We start from the raw sequence: 13,618 nt of genomic DNA, 5'->3' as shown, positions 1-13,618 counted from the left end.
TGCTCAAGCGTAGCATTTTTTCGGAGTTCACTGTGTAGCCTGCTCCCTGAATCGTCGAGTTCACTGTGTAGCCTGCTCCCTGAATCGTCGAGTTCACTGTGTAGCCCTGAATCGTCGAGTTCACTGTGTAGCCTGCTCCCTGAATCGTCGAGTTCACTGTGTAGCCCTGAATCGTCGAGTTCACTGTGTAGCCTGCTCCCTGAATCGTCGCGCTTATTCATTTGTGGATGTTAACTGAATCTGTAAGTCACCTACGCTGTTTACTTCTGTATATTATATCTATCCAGAGGTGTCAAAAGTATTCACATTCATTACTCAGGTAGAAGTATAGATACTAGGGTTTAAAAAGACTTCTGTAGAAGTTGAAGTATCAACTCGAGCTTTTTACTCAAGTAAAAGTATAAAAGTACTTGTTTCAAAACTACTTAAAGTATAAAAGTAAAAGTAATGTAAGGAAAAAAATGCAATTAATGCTCTCTCTCTCTCAATATTTGACGCGATTTGCCCCGATTTCTCCCTCGCTTACCGCATCTAGGTTTCCTTCGGAGGAGTTTTGGCGCTTCGCACAACCAAATGTGACTACAGCCTCTCACAACTCAGATCTAAACCGTTTGTGTAATTGGCCAATTTTTTTTTAACGACGACAAGCCGGAATGAAAACAAGCCGAAATTAAATAGGAGTAACGAGGCTGTTTTTAAAATGTAAGGAGTAGAAAGTACAGATAATTGCGTGAAAATGTAAGGAGCAGAAGTAAAAAGTCGTCTGAAAAATAATTACTCCAGTAAAGTATAGATACCCCAAATTTCTACTTAAGTAAGGTAACGAAGTATTTGTACTTCGTTACTTGACACCTCTGTATCTATCTATAAATTACGGCAACATCTTTCTGTCTGTGTGTGTGTGTTATTCGCATATCTCTCGAACTGTTAGTCCGATAGATTTCAAACTTGACAGGTGTCTCGCTACGGGCATGAGTAAGTGCAGTGCCAAGTTTGACGTTGTTTGGATAAGAAATGCAAAAGATATCTTTAAATATATATCGGTAAAAGAAGCACACACTGGCTTTTGCCGCTCTAGCCGCTCTGGCTTTTGACCCTCACAGAGAGGGTCGAAGAAAGCAGTGGAGCTTAAAGTGGTCATATAATGGTACATGCACTTTTACAAGTTGATTGTACTGAAATGTTTGTAGGCAGTGCCTGTACACAACCATCATATAATGATAAAAATCCATCCAGTGGTTTTTTTTTTTTAATCTTCTTATATGTTTTCCCCCCATCTCAAATCAAGCCGTTCGATTTTGTGACGTCACAAAATCGACGCCCCTCCCACGATTGTTGATTGACAGCAGCGCTTCAACACAGACCCGCCCTCGCTCGTGAGCGAGCTGTCAATCATAGTCTGCGGCGCGGTCATTGTTGATACGCTGGAGCACTGTCTAAGAGCAGAATGGCGTCTATGCGATTGTGGTGTTCTGGTCTTGGGTGTAATAAGGAACACAGCAGTAATTTTGATGTTCCTAAATCCGAACCGCTGAAGACGCAGTGGCTGAGTTTGTTTTCGAAGGGAATATTCCCCACGATCAACGTCAATGCATTCATGTTTGCGCGAATCATTTCACACACCAGACTGCTTTACAAACGAGGTCAGTATAAAGCTGGTTTTGCTAAGAAGCTGCTCCTGAAAAAAGGATCGGTACCAACTATTCGTGTTCCTGCTGCACCTCCAGAATAAGAAGTGAGTGTAACGTTTTATTAACCTTTATATTAATATTTATATTAATCTTTGCAAATCGCTTGCTGCACGCTTCACGATGAATGCGGCTAAGGTTTACACTCAGGGTACATTACGGCATGTTTTCTATGTACGACGTTCTCAATATAATTCATAATCCCACGTTTATAATGAACAACGCGTTATGGTTATTGTGTTATTATTACAAACGGTGTACGCACAGAACAAAGGGGCGGGGTGAGCAAAGCTCATTATCATTTAAAGACACATGCACTTAAACGGCGTGCTGAAAACAGAGCTGTTTTTGACCAGGTAAAATGAGTGTTTTCTTACAATACTAATGAGAATTTTTAATTAAAGTATATTACAAACTTTTAATTTAGACCCTAAAGAATCACATTAGCTTGTACAAAAATGGCATTATATGACCCCTTTAAGTACCTCGGAGTTCACTGTGTAGCCTGCTCCCTGAATCGTGTAGTTACATTTTCCAAAAAATTTTGTATGTCATTATGTCAGTATCAGAATTTGCTTTCTACCATGCACAAATAAAAATGTCACTGAACTTTTGCTGTGTAATTGTAACAATGAGCACTCAAATACACCAAACCAACAATTACTAAAAACACACACAAAAACTGATTTTGCACGGGCACTTTGCACTGCTCCCTGAATCGACGCGCTTATTCATTTGTGGATGTTAACTGAATCTGTAAGTCAGCTATGCTTTTTACTTATGAATATTATATTTCATTCTGGTGCGCTTAACATTATCGCTACTGTGTAATAGTAGCCTATGCTATTCACCAACTAAACATATCCTATTCAATGCGTTCATAGTCTCTTTCACGGGCATCATTTGTAGTAGCCTATTCACAAACTGTTTGCTCAAGCATAGCGTTTTCTCGGAGTTCACTGTGTGCTTTCTACCATGCACAAATAAAAATGTCACTGAACTTTTGCTGTGCAATGTAACAATGAGCACTCAAACACACCAAACCAACAATTACTAAAAATACATACAAAAACTGATTTTGCACGCAAAATCTGGATTTTGCACGGGCATTTTGCACTAGTATTTAGAATTGTCAAAGACATCAATCTAGCATGTTTATATAAATAAACTATAGAAAAAAAATGTATGCATTGGAATACAAATATGCAGTCTGTTTTAACTGTGCAATCTTATTCACCCTCATGTCATTCCAAATCCACACTATCTTGTTCCATGGAACACAATATGACATTTTGAAGAGTGCACTGGATGAGATTTTCCCATGCAATTAAAATGAATGGGGAGCTTTCATGCTTCAAAAAGGATGCAAAAGGACCATAAAATATCTTAAATATATCAGAAAAGTCTTTAGAAGTGGAAAAGGAATAGTTTGCCCAAAACAATTCTATCATCGTGTATTTCCTCAGAACAGAAAACACAAGTCATGTGACCTACTTTTATGATTCTTTTATGTTGTTGGTTTTTCTTTAGTTGAGTTTCTTTAAAAAGCCACTGGTCACTATCTAAAGGCCAATACTGGTAACATTTAAAGGCCAATTCACACTGCACCGACAGATAGCAACGGGCACTTTGTCTGTTTTTTTTTTTTTTCCGGATTAGCATGTTGTTACCCCTGTCTATGTCTGTTGCCTGACGCAGTCTGTTGCAGTCTGTTGCAGTCTCTAACTCTGTGCACTTAGAGATTAAGTTTTAGGAAAACTGTATGGTCCAAAATATATCTGCATATTCTGAGCAGAACAATAAGGAAACAAAACAGCTGTTTGGCTCCAGGAAAGACTTAAACTTAGGGCTAGTTGGTTGTCATACTGATGTGAGTTGATGGCTATAATGAAGAACAGTCATAAATTAATAGACATGCCCTCAACAACACAGCATCTCCTGTGAGAGACCACACTTTAGATCACAACCTTAATTAGCACATGGGGGAAATTTAGGTCAGTTTAAGCACAGGAGCGAGGGTTTAGCCATGGGTTAAGGAGGGTAATTAATTAGTCACATACAGATGCTAAACAGGCTCATTAGTGAAAAGTGACTGTTGGCTAAATGACATGTGTGTGTCTGTGCATGTGTTAATAGTTGTGAACATAAATACAGATAATAAATTAACACAATCCATGTTGTGAAATAGTTCATTTCATGGTGTGTGGCTGTAACAAATGCAGCTCTGGTATAGGACACAAAACGGAGGCCTCCATGAATGTATTTTTTTATAATCTGTGTATCTGTCAGATTATTTCTATAATCTACGGTGGCCCAGTAGTGCGCAACACAACGAAATTTAAAAAACAAAGATAAATTCACAACACAACGAAATTAAGCCACAACACAACGGAATGAATCCACAACACAAAGAAAAATGTACAACACAACGTAAATAAGCCACAACACAACGGATATGTCACAACACAACGGAAATAAGATACAACACAACGAAATGAAGCCACAAAACAACGAAATAAAGCTGCAACACCACGGAAATGCTCCCGACCACCAGAGGGCTCTCGGTAAAGTTAATTTCCATGCCACTGTTCTATAGAGTCTGCAGTCTTAAGATATCAATACCAGGATTAGTTTTAACAGTATATAACCATTGTATATTGACATAAAATGTTACTTCAAAATCACCTACATGAATTACAGCTGCGTATTTATACTCGAGAATGCTTTGACCTGCTTCCACAGTGCATGATCCCTAAGGGAACGTCTGGCAATTCCACAAAGTAATTAAAACGTATAATTTATTATAATATAATTTGATAATTAAAAATAAAAACCATTTGGTAAATTGAAGAATTACAGAAAGGTATTGGCACAATTTCACCTGTAATAAGTCAGTCTGGTCACTAGGAACCTAACACAAGCTTTGAAACATGAAAAAAAAAAATTTCAGGGAATTACAGTAATATTTTTATAAAAAACAAATTGTGTACTGTGCATACAGGGAGCTATTGGCACAATTTCACCTGTAGTAAGTCAGTCTGGTTAGGAACGTACAACAACCTTTAAAACATGATAAAAGAAAAAAAATATATATATATGATATAACACAAATACATTACAGAAATGTTGTTTCCTAAAAATAATTGTTTACTGTAAATACATGAAGGGAGGTATTGGAAAAAAGTCACCTGTATAGGCTAAGTCAGTCTTACAATCAAGCATTGGATTTTGAACATGTCTGTTTTTGAATGTTAAAAGTCATTTTAATTAATACAAATTATACTTTTTAACCACTTGGAGGAATTGGCAGACGTTCCCTTAGGCTGATGCGCGTCAAAGCATTCTAGAGTATAAATATGCAACTATAACACACGTAGGTGATTTTGAATTAGGCTAATAAATGTCGATATACAATGGTTAGCTACAAACTGTTAAAACTAATCGTGGTGTTGATATATTTTTTAGACTGCTGACTCTATAGAACAGTGGCATAGAAAACTAACTTTACCGCGCTCCAAGAGCCGTCTGGTGCTGGGAGCATTTCCGTTGTATTGCGGCTTTATTTTGTTGTGTTGTGGGCGGCATTATTCCATTGTGTTGTGGCTTATTTCCGGTGTGTTGTACATTTTCCGTTGTGTTGTGGCTCATTTCCATTGTATTGTGGATTTATTTAGTTGTGTCGTGGCTTAATTTTGTTGTGTTGTGAACTTATGTTTGCTTTTTAAATTTCGTTGTGTTGTGCACATGGCCGGACTTACCATTGGGCTTGAATGGGCTGCAACCCTTGGGTCCCGCCCAGTAGGGGGCCCCCTCCCTTACCCATTTCCGTTCGTTTGTTTTGTTCGGTTAACTTGTATGCCAGATATCCAGAAATTATTAGCCGTATTTGCACTGTCTGGCCATGTGCGAGCGAGGGCTATAATCAGCCCAAAGTAGTGACTTGAACGCTCGAAAACAAAATCCAATACACTTAAGTGTGCGCTCACGGAGTAGTTTGAAAGGCCAAGACGGAGGGGAGCACGGAATAAAATACCCGGGCCTTAATATCCTCCGACTAAGAGCTTCGAGGCCATAATCATACGGCGCAACCTGATATTTATCTTTATTTCACCAAGAATAACACGCGTGTTGATCCATCCACTGCCATCACAATATAGGAATAGGCATACATGTCATAAAAATGATAAAAACAAAACAAAAACCTATAGGCCTAACGAGTTCCCGTTTTGTATATAACACGAGCCTATGATATGTGAGTTATCACACCAGCAAGACAGACTGACAGAAAGTAAAAGTAAAAATAAACGTGAATTTAGGCTACTTTAGTTTTGTACACATTATCATGTTAATTATAATCAAATGCATTTTGTTTGATTGACCACAATATTATCATTATTAGTTTGAGATGGGCACTTTTGATAAATTTTTGAAAAAGGGCAGGGGCTCGAGCACCCAAAGCCCCCCTTCCTTCCAAAGACTTACTTTTATTTGGTCATAATAGCCATACATTAGTATTTGCATTCTGATTGAATTTGTTGATTAAATGTAAGAATCTGACATAAGAGGACCGATAGCTATGACATTGAATTTAAAAATATTGTTTTCTCTTGGCTGAATTTGTTGATTAAATTTAAGAATCTGACATAAGGCCCCCAGCCCCCTAAGTCCTGTCCTGGTTGTGCACTACTGGGCCACTGTAATAATCCATCTTTATGTCCTTATTTTTGAAAATGCTTCTCTCAACTAATGCACAGATTCAGTCTAAAATAAGAAAATACTAGCCTATCTTTCAACAGGGCGATAAGAGCTGCCAGTTTAAACTGATGGGCTTTTATACTTGTTACGGGCATCTAATACATCTTCATCTCTGGCCAACAAGTAGACGCTATCAAGAGATGAGCCCATTTTAGGCAATTATACCCCAGCCTGCACTGATGGGGGTGATGTCGTGGGGCATGAGAATGATGGGTAACTGTCAGTTCAGCTGTCTAGTGAAAAATGGGATCCACAATCACATTGTGATGAAATATGTATTAAGCAAGCAGAAACTCCATTTTGAAGTGACTGTTTGTTTGTGGATGATAGAAGGCTATATGAGTGAAAAGAAAAGAAAAGAAAAGAAAAGAAAAGAAAAGAAAAGAAAAGAAAAGAAAAGAAAAGAAAAGAAATACAGAAGAATGTAGCACATCCAGGACAATGCTACAAATCATGACCAACCTGGTCAAGTTAGCAAATGTCCTTTTTGTTTTTACCACTCAGAGTATAGACTATTCATGAATATCAGTCACGTGACCTCTTACGTCATCCGCTCTTTTTCCAGTTGACGGCCGCCATCTTGAGTACCTACCGAGTACTGTCTATGGTACTGACAAACCTATTATCTCAAGTCTTGTTAGAAAACAAACAAAAAAATAACTATTCTTGAAACATTATTTGAATTCTTTAAAAAAAATTATTGTATGGAATAGAATAGCTCCTGCAGCAGGTGCATTAGCACAACAGGTAGCATAAAGCTACATGACACAATTTAATTGATTAATATTACACTTTTACTTTTAACTCACTTTAAAACACCATCGAGGATTTGTATCATATTCCGGTCGCGGTTTAAAATGGTTTCAAGTCAAAAAAACATTTTGAAATATGTTATATTTAACATTTTATATGAAGCTATGGCCTATCCTTACCTAGCATGCATACTGTAAACATTCTTTATTCATATGAAAATTCCCCAATCGCACGAAAATCACACACAAATCACATATACTTCAAACCGTGCATTTATTAGCTTCTCGTTTCAGGTGAAGAGATGTTACTTTAGCTTTGTTATCACGGATGTCAGAATGAGGAAGTCATGCAGGACCGCAGGCAGAACAGAAGCGTGATTATTTTTTTATTTTTTTCCCCAAACCACTTCAGCGGAAATCCCGCCCTGCAGCTGATTCTAAAGTTTTCATTGGTCATATCAATCACTGTACTGATTGCCTACACCAAACACTGATTACCATTGGACTAATAGCCCTGGCGGATACTGTATTGCATGTATTTGAACACAAATAAACCGGAGAAGACGTGAATGAATGCTTTTTGAGTGATGATTTCTATTCAAAATAACGAACGTTACAGATTTATGTTATGTTATATTTAAGTTATATTTATGTTACCGTGTTGTGAAAGCATAGCTAGCTAGTTCCTTTGCAACTGACATATCGATCTAGCCGAGTAAGGTACTCAAGATGGCGGCAGACAAGTTTTAGAAGTGAATGACGTCAGTGAGGAGACGTTGGTGACATCATCTGATATTCATGTATAGAATACAAAAATAAAATTGTTGCATAGGAATGTCATCACCTATACTCTGATTAAAGGCTTAGATTGTTTTAATGAAATCTGAGAGCTTTCTGTCCCTCCATTGACAGCTATGCAACTGAAACTTCAAAAAGTTCAGATCGTAAAACTAATCCACATGAATTGAGCGGTTTAGTCCAAAATTTCTGAAGAGACTCGATCGCTTTATACGATGAATAGATTGAATCTAGGCTTTTATTCACATATAAACATTGATCAGAGAACATAAACAAACGCTCAACCGAACCTGCTTGCGCGATAACAAAACTCTTGTGGAAGCTCAAAAGCGCTCCGTAACACACAAGAATGAACCACACTAGTTCTCGCACGTCAAGCGAACATGCTTAAGCTTCTGTTGGTTTACCACAAGTGATGTGTGAGTTGATGAATGTTTACATGAATAAAAGCCTAAATTCAAACTGTTCAGCATATAAAGCGATCGAGTCTCTTCAGAAATGTTGCACTAAACTGTTCAATTCATATGGATTAACTTACTTTTAAGATCTCTTTAAGTACTTTTTGAAGTGTCTGGAGGGACAGAAAGCTCTCAGATGTAATCAAATCATTTGTGTTCCGAAACTGAACGTAAGTCTTATGGATTTGGAATGACATGAGGTGAGTAATTAATGATCATTTTTGGGTGAATTAACCTTTAAAGCTAAATGTCTTGATACCCAGTCTGAGGGATTTTCATTATGAATTTAAATATTTTTTTGCTCTTTATCTGTCTAACAATTAAATACTGCTGGCAATAGCATCCCACCAGACTCTAAAGAGAATCAGTGTGGAAATTCTGATCACAAACTGCTCAGAATTAATGAAGAAACGTTAGACAGGATAATTCTTCATTTAATAATAAGATTGATGCTAAATTTATATATCACACAAACATCTGAATCATTTCATTAAATGACCTGTGACTGCAGCTTCATCCGAATGCGGTTTTTAAGTCAGAGAGTAGGACATTAACCCAGTCACAAACCCATTAAAACAGGCACCATTAAAACCATTAACACAGATTTAGTCACATTTGTAGAAGCAGAAGAATACAGAACATTAGTGCTAGGGCCATTATCACAACGAGTAATTTAAAATGGTTAGGCCTAACTGTTACATGCGCAAACATCCCACCCTGAAAAAAAAAAAAAAAAAAAAACCGCATTTCTAGGAGATGGCACAAGTGTCTTGTCTGTCTAGTTTAAATACATTTTTAAAAAAAACAAGTCACTACATAAAATTGTTCAAAACAATAATAACAAATTAACCATGAACTTACCACTGAATTCTTCATGGTGGACTTCACCGTAAATCCCTCAGTTTTCAGTTCTTTTTTAGCCAAAGATTCAAAAGCTCTCATTTTCGTACACATAATTAATAACTAATTAATCAGTTTCAGTTTAAAAAGACCAATACAAATTTATAGGATAAAACCGCACGGAGAACGCAAGCTAACTCATTGGTGTCGCATTAGTGCTCTGTTTGGGTTGCCAAGGACTCACTTGGGGACGCGCTGCGGTTGCTATGGAGGGTTAAAAAAAACCCGGATGTTCATCTTGCTATGGAAACAACACGCACTCCGTTGTCGTTTATCAAACGTCATTTAAAAATAAAAGGGAAATGAGAAATTATAGTGTAGCAAAATGATAATCAATACCGGAAAGTGTGATTATGTTCCAGTGATATATGTGCGTGCATAAGGCATGGATTTTCTCAGCGCATCTATCTTTTATTCAGTCTAATTAGATTTTTGTTTTTCCAATAATTATTTTGGGGTTTTTGGTTTGGCTCTCCTTTGTATTATTAAAAGTAAACATGTGAGACCAGTAGCAAGTAACATCCTTAGGATAATTTTTAAAGGTCTAATGAGTTCTGCAGTGGTTCTCAACCTTTTTGACAATAAGTTTTGTAATTTAATTTAAATATAAAATGCAGTCACCCATATGTTTTGAAATGTAATTTATAGCTCTTAAAGTAGGAAATTTAATCTACAGTAAAAATGATTGTATGTTATGTTCTTTTTTAAATTATATAAAAAAAATTTTAAAAACGCATTTTGTACACTATAGCCTAATAAAGCCTTAAAAGTGTGGAAACTTCTTCTTTTTTAATAAATAAATGCAGCATTCAAAAACATAAAAAAAAATGAATGTCTCCAAACTCTTGACAGATATAGGCTACATTTTTTAAATAATTTTATATTGATTGATCTCACTCCCCTGAGGTTGAGAACCACTGTTGCAGTTCACCTTGGGGCCTCCGCCTCCCTCATCACAGTGCCTGACGGAAAGATTCCCAGTTGCCCTGCTTTGATGATGGCACCGTGTCCATCCTGCATCATGAGCTTAAGCACTGATGCTGTATCCTCAGGTTTACTAGCACATTGTCTGTTAAATCTAGAGAGAATTCCACTGTACTAAATCATTCCACTATAAGAGTTTGGCACTTTTAATCTCTGGTGTGTCTTTGCCTCTGGACTCTTCGCAACAGTAGGCTACAGTAATTAATCTTCAGTGTGGTGTGCAAGCAGTTTCTCTGAAAACTCCTATTTGGTTTTTATGACTCTGCCGAGGAAGGAAATGCTGTGTGTGTGTGTGTGTGTGTGTGTGTGTGTGTGTGTGTGTGTGTGTGTGTGTGTGTGTGTGTGTGTGTGTGTGTGTGTGTGTGTGTGTGTTTTTGAGGGGACAATTTTGCAATGTTATGCTATTAGAGCCATGCATTTGTGATCATTTTAATGCATAAAAAATATTTTACAACACAAAAACGTTAAAAGTCCCTAGTAACCAAATCAACTAGCCATGGTTTTTATATTATCTGCCATCTTGGTTTGTCTGTCCAATCTAAACGACACATAGTGGATAGTTTCACATATTTTTACGGTTATCATGTTGTTTTTCCATATGACATTGCTCAAAGAATTGCCCCCAGACACAAACCATTAGATGCTGAGTGCGTGGGCCTCATTTATGCCATTCTCATGGCACTAATGATGTGTATGTGAGTGAGCCCCATTTTGATGTGCCAAGGACTCAGTCCCACTGCTTCCGCCGCACACACATGATATGTAATGAGTAAACAGCCGACCTTCATCTTCATCATCACGGCCTCCGCTCGTGTTTGATGTGTGTCTCATTTGGCCGCTTCTCTCGGGGCTGATGCAGCATCCCACTGACACAAGCAGCAATTAGACAGCGATCACCAGAAAGTTTGGTGCTGCAGGACCATTAACAGAGGAAAATGCACGCCTCAGACTAACAGAAGCAGGAGCTGGGCTGGACACAGAGAAAACAACCGACAGGACTAGTCGGATGTGCCAATCAGCATCCCCCAAACGGCCCATTAGGGCTGCGGGTTCGAGTTTCTCTGCAGGACAGCCGCAGCCTATGACACATAAGCATCTTGACTGTCAGGAAGTAAAAATGTGCGACTGTAACGAAGAGAAAACGGAATAGTAAACAGCATCTGAAAGCGCATTTTTGTACAGCATCACGAAAATTCATCAGCACAAGAGTTTACTTCAGATTCACAGAGCACGTAGCAATATTCTCTCAAGTTCGGTTTCATTGTTTATTTGTCTTTTCCCTTCCGCCACTTGCATTTGCTGGTTTGTAAGAGTATGCTAATAATTCAGAAGCTCAAAAGCAGATGCAGCCACCTTACGCATGGTGAATATCTGCACTAGTGCAAGATCAAATGCCACAGAGTTAAAAGTAAATATATGTGTGCATATATTACACACACCACCTTTGGAAAGTTTGGGTTATGTAATCTGTAAGATTTTTTAATGTTTTGGAGAGAAGTCTCTTATCCTCACTAAGATTACTAGCAGCTTGCGCCAACACAAACCCTATTTTGGCATTAGAAAACTACTGTCAAGATTTACTAAAGACACTCAGTGAAAAAGCGTCTGTTTTGCGGCTGACTTTATTGCATATGCATTTATAGGAGTTTCCCTTTCAAATGCAAAATTTAAGGGAGGAGATTATTTAAATGAATCATGCAAGGTGATTTACTAAGGTGTTGTGTAAACGGCCCCTAAATTGGCATAGTATCCTTCTAAAAGCTGTTTTAAGTCAGTCTTCTCTTAAAGGTAGTGAAAAACAACACACTCTTTAGATAATATTCCAAAGATCAGATCCATACAGCAATCAATACCCTGCAGGGACATATTAAGGCCTTGTAATTTGTTTTGTTTTCTGTTGTTGTCATCCATGGTTGGCCTGTTTTAATCTTTTCTGGTGATTATTTTTGCTCATTCTTTCCAAATCCAGTCTCTGATCCGACTGACTGCCCCTTTTTTTTTTTTTTTTTTCATTTGCCTGAGAATTATTAACTGAACTTAATCTAAATGTTGTAGAATAAAACACCAATTTAGTAAGGAATTTTAATCAGATGCATGGGGCTACTTTCTTTAACCAGTGAATCCCACGAAAAAAACGGCTTTTAACAGCACATGAAATCTACTATTTTAGTCTATGTAATTTCATTATTTTATTGCCTTTTTCTATAGTCAACATGAAATGCTATTTGAAACTCATTTTTCTTTCATAATGTAATGAATGAAAGAAACAGGCTATTCAATTAAAAATAAAGTTGGATGGGACTTTATGTTATCCATCTGGAATTAATTAGGTGGTGAAATGTGTTACCAGAATTTGCCAAAATGATGACTAAGCAGCTATCTGGCTATTGATTTACAATATATCCAAATGCCTGCATGGCATAAGTGATTTAAGCAAATAAAGTTGATTCAGATGAAGGAGTTTTTGTGATGAACATTTTGATGAAAATTATGAAGACAAACATTTTTGTCTTAAGAATTACATTCACTAACAAATCATTCACAATAAGACCAAGTATATGTCCATTTTGATTCGTATTGACTTTAAAGAGTGATATTACCTGGTGAATTTCATTCTCTGACAGTTTGAGATATTCTGTGGGGTCCACTATATTATTTCATTAATCTCCATGGTGACTGGCACATGTGTTCTCCAGGTTAATCTTCAGGAGATCAAATGGGCCTCCACACATATTATGTTCCCTTGCGTGACACCTGAAAGTTCAATAGCAACAGACTGGACTTTATACACTTCAGTAGTACCTGCGTTTACTCTCCTAGAACACTGTGGGAACTTTGCTGTTGTGAAAACCCACTCATATTTTCGAAACAACTAGCTTTAAATTAAGACAAAAATGTGACGCAAAACTTTCAGACACTTACATGTACAGTAAGTTTTACCATTAGAATAGTGTATGGCTGAAGACAGGTGTAGTATTCTCTCTCTCTCTGTCTCCCTCTCATTCTTTTCTTGCTGTCTTTTTCTCCTCCCTCTCCCTCTCCCTCTCCCTCCACCTCAGCAGTCAGAGCAGACAGCATTTAAGTAAAATATTATTAGCACCTCCTTGCAATCACACACAGCAGCAGACTCTATTTGCCCAGCGCACAGGTGAGAATGGTTAACAAAATGAAATCAAAGACTTACACAAGCTGAGGCTGCTCATCACGGCGCTTTCAAGCAGTAGCTTTCATTTACGCAGTTTTAGCACAACAGTTTAAAACAACAGTTCACTTTCGATACAGT

The 13,618-nt window shown here is 37.5% G+C and overlaps 1 protein-coding gene across 1 annotated transcript in view; it reads right to left on the bottom strand.

The window, feature by feature from the left end:
• The window catches only part of pacrg (PARK2 co-regulated), a 107,988-nt gene extending 98,490 nt beyond the window's left edge, over positions 1–9,498 (bottom strand). Inside the window, exon 1 of the mRNA XM_084392551.1 lies at positions 9,313–9,498. Coding sequence (XP_084248677.1) covers positions 9,313–9,405 — 93 coding nt within the window. The 5' untranslated portion in view covers positions 9,406–9,498. The remainder of the gene's footprint in view (positions 1–9,312) is intronic.
• Between the last annotated feature and the right edge of the window lie 4,120 nt (positions 9,499–13,618).

Source organism: Rutilus rutilus, assembly GCF_951802725.1.
Source record: "Rutilus rutilus genome assembly, chromosome: 21".
Lineage (NCBI taxonomy): Eukaryota > Metazoa > Chordata > Actinopteri > Cypriniformes > Leuciscidae > Rutilus > Rutilus rutilus.
The sequence above is the reverse complement of the archived record's forward strand: the minus strand, read 5'-3'. Positions and strand labels throughout refer to the sequence as shown.